Source organism: Rhinolophus hipposideros, assembly GCF_964194185.1.
Source record: "Rhinolophus hipposideros genome assembly, chromosome: 15".
Classification (NCBI taxonomy): domain Eukaryota; kingdom Metazoa; phylum Chordata; class Mammalia; order Chiroptera; family Rhinolophidae; genus Rhinolophus; species Rhinolophus hipposideros.
In genome coordinates, this window is record NC_138061.1 from 21,676,164 (window position 1) to 21,691,323 (window position 15,160).

Consider the following 15,160-nt stretch of genomic DNA (forward strand, 5'->3'; position numbering starts at 1 on the left):
GAAAGGTGTTCACCTAAACCTGAAGTTAGGCACTACCCTCTCCAGGATGGGTGAGGATGACAACAGTCACTGAATACCTACTATGTGGCAGCTGCTTCATGTAACTCAGCTCTTTGAGCCTTCCAAAGAACCCTGAAAACAATTATTACCCCCATTTTAGAGATAAGGAAACTGAGATCCCACTGCTAGTACAGGCTGTCCTGGGTCCAACCTGGGTCCGTCTGACTCTGTAGCCAGGAGCATAACCACCGCCCTTTTGGTAGGAGCCCTGCAGGGACACCCATTTCACAGAAGGAACGGAAAGCAGATTATCCTTAGGCAGCCTGGCCTCTCTTTTTCACTTGCTGAGACCCAAAAGAGCCTTAACACGTCCGTGTGAATGTAGAAACTTCTATTGGGTTGAAAACCAGAAAGTTCCCAAACTATTAATTAACAAAAACAGCCTCCTTGTGTTTGGAACTCAGCATAAAGAAAAGCTACTGATGATTACCCATTTCTTTGTTTTTACATTCACAGTCTCTTTTTTCCCCACTGTCTTCTTCAGTCAAATAAAGGTGTTTTGAAAAGAAGAGTTTCACTGTTTCTAGACTCTGAAGTCAGAAAGGAAAAAAAGGCGGGGGCGGGGGTGGGGGGGAGAGTCAACCACCAACATGGCACTTTTCTCTGCAGGGATGGGAGATGAGAAGAACAACTGTTGAGCACAGAGTTGGTATGTAGGGCTGTGCTGGCCACTTCACTCACGGCCTCTTTAACTGAATTTTCTCTTCCCACCAACCCATTTTACAGGTGAGAAAGCCGAGGCTCAGGTAGGCTCCTCCTAGAGACACACTGATTTGCCAACGGGTTGATTTGTACCTAGAGTCTATGTGTGCACACGCACACACACCTGCCTGCACATGCACACGTGTCGCAAGGTGGGAGGCATCCTGGACTGGGAGTGCTGCCGGAGACCTGGGAGTAGTCACAGGACTCTTAGTTCCCCTTCAAACCACAGCACCTGGAGGTGCGCCCTGCACTTACGGGGCCGGAGGGAGCGGGCACTCACCAAGCAGCTGGACGCCCCGAGTGAGGCCGTACACATCCACCAGAGCCCAGAGGGGGTCAGCCGTGCGCACCCCATTGAAGAAGAGCATGGCAGCCGAGTCGTTGATTCGGTAGAACACACGGCCCTTCTTGTCCACCCAGAAAGCAATGATGTTGCCCTCATTGGCAAACTCCTCGGGCAGCGCCTTGGCCCAGAAGCCGCTCTGGGACACCAGGTCGGGGCAGGCGTACTTGGGCAGCGAGTCAGGGTGGATGCGGGAGGGGTCTTTGCTCGTGAAGCCCAGGCGCAGCGCGCCGCTCCAGCAGCACTGCTTCTTGGTGATCTGAGGGGTAGGGGGTTGGCTTCAGACAGCTCCTCCCAACCCCCAGCCCAGCCTCTCCCCACCTCAGCGAGCCCGAGGAAGGGAGTGCGCCCTTCCCTGCAGACCACCCCCAGGCAGGCTCCCGTGAGGAGTCATACTGCCCAGCGCCCCCACCATTTGGGCTCCTTTCTCTCCCTTAGGAGCATTCCCACCCGTCTGATGAGACCTAGTGATCCCCAGGCCCACTTCCTCCCCTACCCACACCTTCCTTCTTTGTCACACAGGAAAGGTTGAGAAAGGAGCAAAGAAGGGGGAAGAGAAAGAGGAGGAACAAGGAAGAGTAGAAGTGGCAGCAGGCAGGAAAGAGAAGGGTCCGGGTTTAGCAATGGCTGTAACAGAAGGCAGTGATGGGGGGAGAAAGCTTAGAGGCCCACCTTCAGTCTGACTTGCTCGTAGATGAGGACCGGCCGGTTACTGAAGGTGATGGCGTTGCAGAAGCTTGCCTGCCTCTTCACGGCCTTGTGGCTGAGGTCCATGAGGATCTGGGAGCCCTTGGTGTGTGGATGGAAGAGGAGCGGCGTGGCCGGGAGCACCCCACCGGGCAGCACTGGCGGGCAGTGCTTCTGCTTGTGGTGGCATCGGTGAGAAGTGACAGGGAAGGGACTCCCGATGGAGTCTGCGAAAGAACAAACCACAGTGTCAGAGAACTTGGCAGTCCAAGAACTGGACTAGGGTCTCCTAGGGCAGGGCAGATGGCCGGGGCATAAGCAGAAGTCACCCACTACCCATCATTGCAACCCACTACCACCGCCGCCTTTTGCCGCCATCCTTCTGCTCCCATCTATTGCAGTTTCCCACTTCACCATCTACCACCATTTATTATGCACTATCATCTACCCTCATCCTTTACCCATCACCTCCCATCACCAACACCTACCCTGGACCTTCACCTATCACCTCCCCCTGTCACGACCACCACCACCATGACCTACTGTTTCTTACTAGTATTTACCACCACCTACCTTCTACCATCTGCCTTTGCGATGAATCAGAATTTATTGCTAACAGCCACCACCATACACTGTCACACACTACCACCATAATTTATTTTTTATAAAACTTTTTTATTTATTTTAAGTGTGTTTTTCCAGGACCCATCAGCTCCCAGTCAAGTAGTTTCAATCTAGCTGTGGAGGGCGCAGCTCACAGTGGCCCAGGTGGGGATCGAACCGGCGACCTTGTTGTGAAGGGCTAACCGGCCGCCCCACCACCATAATTTATTTTATTCAACAAATATTCATTACGTATCTGCTGAATACCAAGCCCTGTCCTAGACACTGAAGATATAGGCATGAAACATACATGGATCCCATCTTTAAGAAGCCAATAGTCCAGGAAGGGAAATTAGACATGGACAGAAATCACAATACAAATGGCAGGCAGTGATAAGTACCAAAAGGACATACGGGCAGGTCACTTCTCAGGAAGGTGATAAGGAGGAGAAAGCATTGGAGCTGGGCTGACAAGGCTGAACTGCAGGGAACCGGTGACCATGTGGCTGCCATTGGAGAGCAGAAAGGTGGGTGGGGTAGGCGCTGCAGCCTCCGGACCACGCCCATCTCTTCCGTCCTTAGGGCCACCTCCCTCCACCCCAGGCTGCCTTCCTACTTTACCCTTGCCTGTGCCTGCATCTTGGACACAGATGGACCTCTGCCCAGGCTTCCTAACTGAACTCAAATCTTCCCCAAGAACCCTTGGCTAGGGAGGTATGGCTCTTTCTTCCACAGAAAGCTCTACCACACCCCAAAATGGGATAGAGTATGGGACAGGCCTTGGTCCAGGAAAAGGTGCTTTACAAACATGTGAGGTTGGTGTCCAGGACATAGGGCAGAGAGCGGAAAGAACAAAGGACAAGGTGTCTGGTGGCTGGTGTCTGTCAATAACTGGCCTTATGACCTTAAAGAAGTCACTTGCCCCCTCCGGCACAGTGGGTGGCCTCTACTCTGTGGCTCTAAGACATGTATCAGTGGCACTGAGCATGAATGCACAGCCTTAGCGTCTGGGAGCTGCAAGGGAGTGTTTATTTCTTCCCCAATATCTGTGCCTCATCTATCAGGAAGTGCAGCCCCACCTATTCTGTCATCTTGAGGAGAGACATGGAGGAGGGGAAGATGGGGGTGGGCAAGTAGAAACCCACAGAATGTGACAGAGGCCTGGGGAGTTTCAAATTTTGGAAACTCCGAGGCAGGAATTTAATAATACAGAAAGCTTGGTCAGCCTCAGGACTGCCCAGAGGCCTGCCACATCCTAAAGGGGACGTGGGGTTTCCAGGCAAGAAAGAAAGACAGGGAGCGAGGAGAGAGGGAAGGAGGAAAACCAGCTTTCACTCCAGGCTGTATTGCATTGGTTTGCTTCACTTGGCATTTTTTGCTTCCTCCTTCAAAAAGGGCCCCAGACACCACTGTCCACTGTCCAGGGCCAACCAGACACCCTGTGTGTTAGCTTCTAGGCCTCTCTGGAGCAGCTTCCGACAAGCCAGGGCCATGAGGTGGGAGATAGGGGTGGCACAAGGAGCTCGCCGTGCTCTCACTAAGGAGACAAGACTGGAATCGCCAAACAGTGCTCCAGGGCTTTGAAAACTGCAAAGCAGTGGGGAGACTCAGACAATCTGGGAAGACTACCTGGAAGAGGCTGAGTGGCCCCTGGATAATGCAGAGCAGGGGAGGTCATTCCAAGGAAGGGAACAGTTGGGGTGAAGGGCAAAAGATGTAATGACTACAAGTGCCCTACCTGCAAGACGTACCCACTGGGCTCAGGCCAGCCTCAGACACAGCTTGACTCTTGGTTTCAAAAAATACCACTGGTAAAAGGTAACACTACACATTGTTTAAGGATGTATGCATATGTAGAAATGAAAGCATAGAGGAAAAAAATACTCACTGGGTGAATAGATAACAAATTCTGGTACATCTACACAATGGAATACTACTCAGCAGTAAAAAAGGAATGAACTACTGATATGGACAGCAATATGGATGAATTTCAAAATAATTATGCTAAGTGAAATAAATCAGTTTTTAAAAAATGTGTACACAATCCATGAAGCAACTGCAGGGCCTGCATTCCTTTCAAAACCCTTTCTTTCCCTTCACCCTGTCCCATTTGTATCAATTCTAGGAAACACACCCTAAGCTATAGTGATAACAAGCAGATTGGTGGTTGCCTGGGAGTGGGGGGGGGGGAAGAGAGGGAGGGATTATTTAGGGTGATGGATGTGTTCACTATCTTGACTGTGGTGATGGTTTTGTGAGAGTATGCATACGTCAAAACCCATCCAACTGCACACCTTAAACACATGTGGTTTAGTGTGTGTCAATTAAAACTCAATAAAGCAATTTTTCTAAACCTGCTGAGCCCAGCAGCTGATTAGAGCCCCTTCTATGGGAGAGGCTCCCCTCCCCAGCCTCTGTTCAGAACCCAATCCATGGACCAACTACACAGGGCCTCAGATTCCTTTAAAATGCTTCCTCTTCTTACCACCCATCCCAGTTGGGGTCCTGGGGCCCTGGGTAAAGGTACAGAAAACACTGGCTCTGGGCAAATATGGTGGTGACACCCAGAGGCTAGAAACCCAGGCCCCGGAAGAGCCATTCCCCAGGGCCTCCCTTGCCTGAGCACAGCTCTGAAACCAAGGACCAGCTTGGGGCAAGACTTCTTTCCTTACATCCAAAAGGGCTCCCTCCCTGCACTTTGTCATACATCATAAGCCCCTAAGGTCCCCATTCTATTGGATGAGTGAGCTGCAGTCCAGACTGGTTAACCAAGTTGTCTGAGGTCACACAACAATTAAGTGGCAGAAGTTGGACTTGAACCCTGACTTCCAATGCTATGTCCAGGGTCTTTTACCCTCCTCAGCATCTACTACTAGAGCTCATTTCCCTCCGAGTCCAAGATGGCAGGAGTAGTGGGGAAAGGCTTCACGGAGGAGGTGCTGGTCAGTCCCGGGGTGGGGCGCGGCCCCAACCCGGGGCCTCAGGATGTTGGGCTCAGTGGCCCGTGGTCCTGGGTGGAGCCCCAGTCTCGCCTCTGGCTCCCAGCAGAGCTCCCAAGGAGTTCCCCACCTAGTGACACATTTACAAGCTTCTCAGGAGCCACAGTGGGGGACTCCCCCCACAAACAGACAAGGCTGCTGCTGACACAAAGGAAACTCCCTGCCACGGCCCTTCTTCCTGGGCATTTACGAGCTGCCAGACACGAGCCTGGCCAGCCCTCCAGGTCACCCTCAACCAGTTCCAGACCACATTCCTGCCTCTGGGTGGGGTCCCAGGGGAGATGCCTGGATATAATGTAGCCTCCAGAGTGACCTCCCCACTGCCCCCACCAAGCCCAGCTCCAGAACCATCTTGGCCGGGTCCGGGATACCGGGATACACAGGCTGGCTGAGTTGGGCTGCCAAGGAGAGACGGGTAGGGACCAATACTAATGACAATGACCAAACTCTATGTAGCTTAACTGGCAGTATCTTCAATCGCCCCCAATGCCACTCTGACACAGGTCCTCAGAAGAGAAGTTACTCACCGAGGTCACCCAGCCAGAGTAAAGAGCCCAGATGGGAACCCAGGCCTGCTGCCTCCACACCCAGCAGCTCTGTCACTAACTGTGAGACCTCTGGGAGCCTCATTTTTCTCATCTGTATAATGGGGGTCACGGCATACCTTCTTCATGGGATTCTTGTGAGAATTAAATGAGATGATTTATGTAAAACTAACAACCAGTAAGTGGTTGTTATAATAATAATAATAATTAACAATTACATTAATAATTAACAGTTATTAATAATTATTATATAGCAGTTATAATAATTATTGTCGCTATTGACATCAGTCTGTGCTCTCCTACTTCCCCCCTACCCCATGTATCCTTTCTCTGCCCCATGTACACCTCTCCAAATCCCACCCATCTTTCAAGGACCCGTTGAATCCCCCTGCAATCAGAATCGCCTTGTTCTGAACCTGTGGACCAGTATACCAGTGCTGGCATGGCCATTTGCATCCCTTATGAAGGAGGCTTGTCTCACTCTCTGGACAGTGGGAGGGGCAAAGAGCACAGCACTGGAGGCAAGTGGCCCTGGGTTCAAACTCTGGCCATTCCACAGATTTGCTGTGTGTCTCTGGGCAAGTCACTTCACCTCTCTGGACCTTGATATCTTTCTCTGTAAAACGGGGTCATCATAGCTGCCCTGCCTACCTCTCCAGGTTGTTGTGAGGACCCAGTTAGTTCATAAATGCAAAAGAATTTTACAAACTTTAACCTCTGATCCCAACATAAAATCTTATTTTTTCATATAAAAGCAACAACCACCACCAGAGGAAATGATTGGTTCATTCCAGCCTAGTGGGAGCCCGAACACTTCTGTTTTATCTTATCCCGAATTCCCTAATCCCAGATTGTCAAGATGTCCTGATTTGGACCAGTTTATATGCGTTCACTGAACAGGGCTCTCTCTCTGATGGAAAGTCTCTGGGAGCCAGTTCCAAGGGTGGGGAGGTGGCCTGGAGAAGAGAGAGGACAGTGAACTTCTCTGGGTTCCTTCACGGGGCCCACCTCCCTCACCTGCCTCTTGCCTCCAGGCTTAGCCCACGCCCATTTCTCTGCTGGGAACTTTTCCTTCCTCCTTCCCATCTACATACTTGTCTTTGACTCAATCATCCTTTAGATCTTGATGTAAGGCCCACTGTCTCCCAGAAGTCTCTCTGACCCCAGACCAGGTTACGGGACCCGCTGTGGACTTCCAGGGACCCCACACAGCCCTAACAGAACAGCCAGTACCCAAGCAACTTTTCTCAACTCTGATTCCCCCACAGAATTAAGCCCAAACGTCCCGAGGCACCACTGTATGCAGTATCTTCTGTATACCCAGAATGGTTCTGGTTTTGTGCTGTCCTTGGGAGAGCTGAGAAAGCGTCACTCAGATCATCTGCTGTGTTCTACAGTGAAGCTTTCTGGCTAGGAAAGACTGCAGGGTTATTTGTGCATCTCCCTGACGGCCTGTGAGCCTCCTGAGGGCAGAGACCGTTGTCTATGTTACTGCCGTTGCCCAAATGTCTAGCTCAAAGCACATAGCAGGTGTTCAGTAAGAGCTGCTGAACGAGCTGCCACGTTCAATTCTTCCACCCCCTGATCGATTGGCAAGTGTCTGAGGGGCACACACTGTGTACCTTGCCCTCTGGTGTGCTGTCGAGGAATTAGAGAAAGAGGGGACTGAAGGGACAGCTTCCTTCACCGCCTAGTGCCCAGATCCCACACTACATGCCTGACTACAGCCCTGCCTGCTCAGAAACCTTCAATAGCTCCCCACTTGCCTGTGGGAAAAAGGAGAGAAGGAAATCTGCGAGGGTTGGTTTTTTCTTGTGTATCAGACACTGCACGAGATGCCTTTCATGTACAACCTCGTCTCACCTTCCCAGTCCCTGAGAGGCAGGTATCTGTGGGAAGCAGCCTCTACAATGGCCCCAGTGAGCCCCTCTTGAAATCCCCTCCTCTTGTGCGTGGAGTGGACCTAGCAACTAGTTTCTAACAAATTGAATACAGCTTAAGTAATGGGTATCACTCCCAAGACGGGGTTATAAAAAGCCTTGGCCTCCGTCTTGGTTGCTCTCACTTGCCTCTCTCAGGTTGCTCCCTCTGGGGAAGTCGGCTGCCATGTTGTAAGGTAGCCCTCAGGAGAAGCCCACATGGGGAGGTTCCGAAGACTGCCAATCACCATGGGAGTAAGCCTGGATGTGGCCCCCTCCCGACAAGCCATCATTCAGATGACACCACGCCCTGGCTGACGGCAACCTCAGCACAGACAGGAAGCTGGAGGCACCTACCTAACTGTTCAATACTCCTGACCCACAGAAGCTGTGAGATAATTAAATGTCTATTGTTTTAAGCCACCAACTCTTGGAGCAATTTGTTATGCAGGGATACGTTATACAGCAATACAGTATCAACTAGCCCCATTTTATAGATAAGGAAACAGAGGCTCTGAGAGAGAATAACTTGCCTAGGCTCACACAGCTAGGAAGCGGTGGAGTTGACTCTGAATTCATGTCTGTCTCGTTGCACAGCTGTCCTCAGTGGGCCCCAGCTAGCCGTCCGGTCAGCACACTCGATCCCCTCTTCCCTGCATGAAGCCTCCACTCCACCCCAGTCAGCTTCTCCATAACTTCTGCAGCCCCCCAGGCGTACACCTGTGTCGTTTAGGAATAGGGGCCATTGTAGCATCCAATCATGCCCCCAGAGAGCCCGGCTATGCCCACAGCAGGTACTGCTGCTCCCTGGAAGATGGAACGAATCCATGATGACAAGGTGGGCGGGCAAAGGAGAGTGGCAGGAAGTGGGCAGGATCAGCAACCTCAGAGCCAACTTAATCTCCACACAGCCTCCTGCTGTCACTCCCTCTGCGACATCCCAGTCTCTGATTTCCAGCAGCCAGATGTGCGTGCAGATGTGCCTCCCAATATCCTCACTGCTGGGAGGGAACCAGCCCTCCTCTTCCCATTCTCCCATCCCACCCCAAGATTCCAGAGGGGATTGCAGACGAGAGCTATTCTGGGTTCAGTTCCCTGTCCCTGTCTTCTCAGCGCCTCGCCAAGCCCGCAGGCCAAGCCTGAGAGAGTAAGGGGGAGCATGTCTCAGTCACATAAATCCACACACCACGCAGACATCACCCTTAGTTCCCCTTACACAAATCCACACCCGCTTGTGTGGACATGCGTGCATACAGACACAGCTAGCGTGTGCGCCAAATGGCAGACAGAAGCACCCAGGGAACATTCTGTCCTGGGGGGGCCCCCAGGGCTGGAGAAGCGGAAGACACAATCTGGGTCCTTGGAGGCAGCCAGGCGCATGTGGTGTACACACTCACAAGCACACACAGGCTTGAAGAAGCCTCCTTGGAAACCTTCACAAAAGCACATCCATTTACAGAGCTCTTACTATACACCCCTATGCCCATTAGCTAACTTAATCTTTTCTACAACCCTTCAGGGTAAATGTTATCATCCCCAATTTATGGAAGTGGACACTGAGACTCAGACAGATAAAGATCTTGACCCAAAGTCACATGGCCAGTAAGAGTGGAACAGGATCCAAACTCCCATCATCAAGAACACATGCCCACCCTTCCCTTCCCCCTCAACCTTGCCTGGTCTCAGGTCTCATGTCGTCTGAGGCATCCTTGATGGCTCCCCTCAGGCCACCTGCAGTTCCAATGGCGATGTGGTCCAGAAGCCCCGAGCCTGTACCTTACACGTTCCCTCTTATTCACTGACCAAGCAGCTGCTCGTGCCCACTGTGTGCTAGGCACTGGCTGGGTTAAGAGAATACAAAGATGGGTCAACCTGATCCCTGCCCTCCCGGAGCCCACAGGAACGAGTTGGGTGCGGGGTGCGTGTACACATGTGCTCACAGACACACCTGCCAGATTCTCCTTGGCCTAAGCCTCCAGAGCGGCTACCCGGAGAGAGGAGGCTCACATGCTAATCCCACGTCTCATAAATCCATCTAATGCCCTCTGCCCTGCTGCCTCCTTGAGAATTAAGGAACCCAAGGAGGAGAAGTGGGGAGTCAACTGCAGCAGGGCCTGAGTCACCAGCTATTTCCTTCTAGGCTACAGCAGCCCCCTCTGTGTAGGACAGCGTGGGAACCAATCTCTCAGGTCCCTGCACCGGCATCGAGGGTCTGTTGGTTCAGACAGCAACCTAGGGTGACTGTATGTCTGGGTGCATATGTGTGTGTCATTCACTCAACACCCCTCAGTAACAGGTCCCTCCCTCACCCTGGGGAGAATCCTGACAGAAGGGGAGGGGAGCAGAGGGGACGGGATGGTTCTCAGTATTGTGGCTGCCTCCCTCTGTGCTCTTCCTACCACCCCCATCCTGCCCTCAAGATCGGGAAGCAGCTCTGGAAATCCGGCTGATGAAAGAGATCAAGCATGTAACTGCCGAAACCATTTTCCAAATGGGAATTAATTTCTCCCAGGGGACCCCTGCCAGGCTGCTCTCAGAGGAGCCTGACTCCTCACCAACAGCTCCACTATACACATGAAAACATCCCCCCGCCCCGCTACACACACACAATTAGTGCAGAAACACTGACATCTGCAGAAAAACAAGGGCATGTCACAGGCACAGAGTCCCACAAATGTGGCTGCTCATTCATGGAAACACACACATGACAACACTCAATTTTTAAACATTATATAGACAAATACATGTTACGTGGGTATACACAGAGAGGCTTAAAACATAGGCATGCAATCTGCAGACACCAGAAACATAGAGAGACAAGATATGTCAACGAACACACGACTAGATAACCCCTACACACACAAACAGTCTGGGGTCACCTTCCCCTCACCTCTCATTATAACCCAGTAATCCAAGATCTTCAGCTTGACACAAACCAAAACCCCAAGGCCCACAGTGAACACACAATCAGAAACTGTAACTGTGTCCTTCCCAGTCAGGTTGTGAGCTGAAAGCACCCTAGGAAGGAGCAAACCCCTGCATCTCCCACTTCCCCCAACTCGTCTTCCAGAAGTAAGCAAAACCAGAGCCACTGGGGTGGTCAGTGCACAGCTATGGATACCACGGACGTGGGAAGGACACGCATGCGGGAGTTCTGCTAAGGGGTTGTGTGGGTACAGGCAAACGCTCCCTCTCTACAACCCCCAGCTGCCATCTCCTACTCATGTTGAAGGCAGGCTGAGGCAGAGGATAAGGAAGGTGGTCCTGGCAAGGGCATGGAGGTCAAGACAGATGGGGCATTGGATGAGCACTCGCCGATGGCCACCCAGCCTGGATGCCCAGTGCCTAGAGTTCTCGGTGCACCCCAAGCTATCCTCCTGTCCCAAACAGGAGAGGGAAGGAACGCAGCCCTGGCCTCAGAATGCCTTTCCAAACCCTTTAGGTTTTCTCCATGGTGAGTCCTTACTCACATTGTCTCACGTAAGCCTCCTCACACTCCTGTGATGAGGGTGCTATTACTGGCCCATTGACAGGTGAGAAAACAAGGCTCAGGGAGACATTTCCACAACACACGTCTATCTACTCAAGAGCATGAGCTTCCACAACACACGTCTGTCTACTCAAGAGCATGAGCTCTTGACGACCATATGCCGTCTCAGGTATTCGCGAGTCGTCTCAAGGTCCTCACTTCCTCGGAAGCCTGTGCTCCAAGGCAGCTGGACGACAGTGTGCTGCGTCCCGAGCCTGTTGGGAGAGCCTCTCTGTCCTGCCCAGGCCCAAGTCTGACTCCAGTGGAAAATGCCAGTCAGCTTCAGACCTTCTGCCAACAGGCCCCGCTGGGGCCAATGAGCCCTGAGAGGAGCCCCCGCCCCACCGACAGGCAGGGCCAGGCCCAGGTCACCCCAGTCCGAATCTCAGGCCAAGGCCCAGGCCACTGGCGTTGGCCCTGGCTGGCTCCGGATTATGTGTCTTCCAAGGCCTTCCATCTGTCACTTAGCCCTCTAGGCCCAGGACAAAATTCATTTCCTTTTAAGAGAGCCAATGATTTGCTTTTCCCATGTCTCTTTCCCTGAGTTTTTCTTTTTTAATTAGAAAGTGCTCTCTCAACGTCCAGCACCTAGAAAGGGGAAGCCACCTGGTCACCATACCTGGCCATGGCGCCCCACTTCTCCTTCCTTCCTCACTCCTGCCACCACCCTCCTTCCTTCCTAGGCCTCTCCCCGTTCCTCAGTGCCCACTGGACTCAGCAGATGGAGGCTGTCCCATCCCCTGATGTCCTGTCCAACAATAGAGGGGGGCATCGAGGGGAATGTGGCAGGGCCTCCCCAAGATCAGCTCACGCTGCTCTGGCACCAGTTTTATAGGAACTCTAGCTCTCAGATCCCTAAGAAGGCTTCCCCTCCTGGGTCTCGTGCCACATCGGCCATGTTACTCCCCAGACCACAGCACTCAAACCAAGTAGAAAAGGGGACAGGAATTGGGGCGAGCAGGAGCCCTGTGAAGCCAACCAGTACTCCTCCCTTCCAACCCTTCACCTGCTTGCCCATTGTTCTGCCTGATCATGGCCATGAACCCCAGAGGTCAGAAGTTCATTCACCTCCCCAGCAGAGCATACGCTTTGAGAACTGAGATCAGGCAATGTGGGAGGCTGTCACTTGCATATCCGTGCACGCACGCAACTTGTGCACACACGTGTGTGCCCCACACATCTCTCACAGCTCCATCATGGAACTCGGCGCTGACCTCCGTGGCCCACATCCCAGGGTTCACAAACAGGTCCCCAAGCTGTCCCAGTCCTGGGAAAGGGGGGTACGGACCCCCAGAACCTCACATGCCACTCGGGGGCTGCTGGTCAGCACCCTGGGTACTGCTGGGTGCTGAGGACAAAGAGACTTTGTGGGGAGACAGCTGCCTGACTTCCCACCAGCTGCCAGGAAAAGCCCCTTCTTCCTGCTCTTCCCAGCCCTCCTAGCTTGTGCCCCACCCCAGTGCCTGCAGACCAAAGGAGCCCCTCAAGGAGTGAAGAGGCAGGGGGATGACCATGCCCTCAGCACCAGCCTCCCCAGGTGGTCTCCAGGCTGGGGGTGGGTGGACCCCCAGGCATCGGCTGGGGCCTTACCGTGGAGGGTGGTCCGGGTGATCTGTCCCCCCATCACGGGCAGCAGGCAGCACGGCCACCTCCGTTTGGCTAGCTGGCTTCGTCACCAAGCCACCCTGGCTGCCAGCTCCCCTCCTCCTGGCCCCCTCCCCTGCGGTCGGCAACCGGCATGGCAGGGATGAGCCTGCCTCTCCCTCGCCCCCACACGCTCCCTCCCGCACACCACAAGGCTGCCTGCGAGGCTGGCCACACAGGCACGCACACCCCTGTGGCCCCCTGCTCACCGCTGCCTCCCAGCTCCCACCCACTCCTGGAGCTTCCCCCACCTCCGCACTGGTACAGGCAATGGGAGCTGTCATGTTTATTTACATAAGGAGGAGGAGACTGGAGGCTTCCTGAAATAGCCCAGCTCCAGAAAACGCTGGAGATGCCCCAGCCTAAGCCGGCAGACACACACACACACATACACACACACACGTGTGCAAACATGGCTGCACACACACATGCATGCATACATGTACATTCCCCATCACGCACACGTGAACAACCTCACCATTCGCCCAGGCCTTCAGTCAGTCACACGTCATTATGTACCCACTACGTGCAGACATCAGGTGACGCAATAAGGATATTGCTGTGAGCGTAACAGACACTGGCCCTGCTCTCGAGGGGCGTACAGTCTGGCTAGTGGAGCTTAGTCACAAAGAGCTGCCACTGCTTCTATCTTCTTCCAGGCTCTGTTGTAAGTGCTTAAGAGTATTAACTCCTCTGGTCCTCGGGGGCTGAATGATGAGGTCAGTATTGACGTTGTCAGCAATAGGTACCATTATTATTGTTATCTTACAGATGAAAACACTGAGATAAAGAGGTTACCTACCTAGATGGTGGCAGCGCTACATGCAAACCCAGGCAGAATCCACACTTTTACCCCCACACCAAGCTGTCCCTTTGATCATAAACATACACACACACACACCAATATAAACAGACCACACTACCCATCTACACCATGTCACATGTATGTACACGGACGCAGGCTCATAAGCACTGGCAAGCATTCACCACTGTGCACACTTAGCCACCTACTGCCCACCAGACACGTGCACCAATACCCATACACCTCGCAATGTACACACTCAACACATGCGCATTCCCACAGACTCATGCAGTCTCTGGAGAGATCTTAAGGTGCAGAACCTGGCACCCCACACTTGGAGGAGAGGGAAAGGTGTCGGCAAAGAGCGCAGAGGGCAGTGGGAAGGCAGGCCCCTCTCACACTAGGCAAGCATGCTGGGAGCCCAAGGCGTCACCAAAAGAGCGACCACCACACACTGAGCACTTGTGATGCGCCAGGCACTGTGTACACTGGTTTACACTCCAAGCGGCAGGGATGGCTGTTATATCCATTTTACAGAAAAGAAAATGGGAGCTCTGAGAGGCTCAGGAACTCGTCTCAGGTTGCCCAGCAGGTCAGAGGCAGAGACAGGACTCAAGCCTGGGTCTGGGGACAATCTCACAGTCCCTCACCCATCACAGCTCCCTGCAGGACAGGCCTCTCCCAGGAACACAGGACAACTCCCCCCTCCCAGGCCCAAGCCTGTCCCCAGTCCGCCCCCTCACCCCATGGTCAGGGATCTGGGTTCCCAGGGAAAGATCTGAGTGGGGAAGGAAGGCCAGTGAGTGAGGGGTGGGGACTGGGGAAGGAGCTGTGGGAAAGGCGGGGGCTGCCCCTATCAGATGGAACTCAGAGGCCTGGGCACTGAGAGGGGCTGTGCTGGGCCCTGAGCCTTCAGCTCACAACCCTGCTGCTGCCATTCCTGCATGAGTCTGGGGCAGGAGAGGGGCAGGGGAAAGCTGGAGGGGCACTCGGGCCTGACCTGGGGTCATCACTCAGAGAGCTGGGCAGGCCCTGGGTGGGAGTGCCCAAAGCCCAGCATGCTAATCCACCTCCCAGTCTGGAGGCACGCCTCACACTTCTCCCTGGGAGAAGCTGAGACATGCGATCCCACTTAAAGCTGCCCCTTTCCACAGGCAGATGCTCACTCATGGCTGTGTACAGCCACATGTATACACACACACACACACCCTGTTCCTCTGGGAGACTGAGTCTGTGTCACAGTCTGACTGAGAGTAAATAAGCCAAACTCCTTTTGTGGGGTAAATAATCCTAACAACAGCAAACACAAGTCTTGACTGTGCCA

The 15,160-nt window shown here is 53.3% G+C and overlaps 1 protein-coding gene across 5 annotated transcripts in view; it reads right to left on the reverse strand.

The window, feature by feature from the left end:
• Nucleotides 1-15,160, reverse strand: part of NEURL1 (neuralized E3 ubiquitin protein ligase 1) — a 68,980-nt gene that overhangs the window by 17,506 nt on the left and 36,314 nt on the right. For 3 of the 5 annotated variants that reach the window (XM_081074470.1, XM_081074471.1, XM_081074474.1), the window contains 2 exons: nt 1,781-2,022; nt 1,046-1,367 (listed from right to left, as the gene is read on the reverse strand). In XM_081074470.1, the coding sequence (XP_080930596.1) occupies nt 1,046-1,367; nt 1,781-2,022 (564 nt within the window). Of the gene's footprint in view, nt 1-1,045; nt 1,368-1,780; nt 2,023-9,537; nt 9,703-12,980; nt 13,254-15,160 lie in introns of those variants that run through there. The other 2 variants (XM_081074473.1, XM_081074472.1) reach the window with 2 other exon arrangements.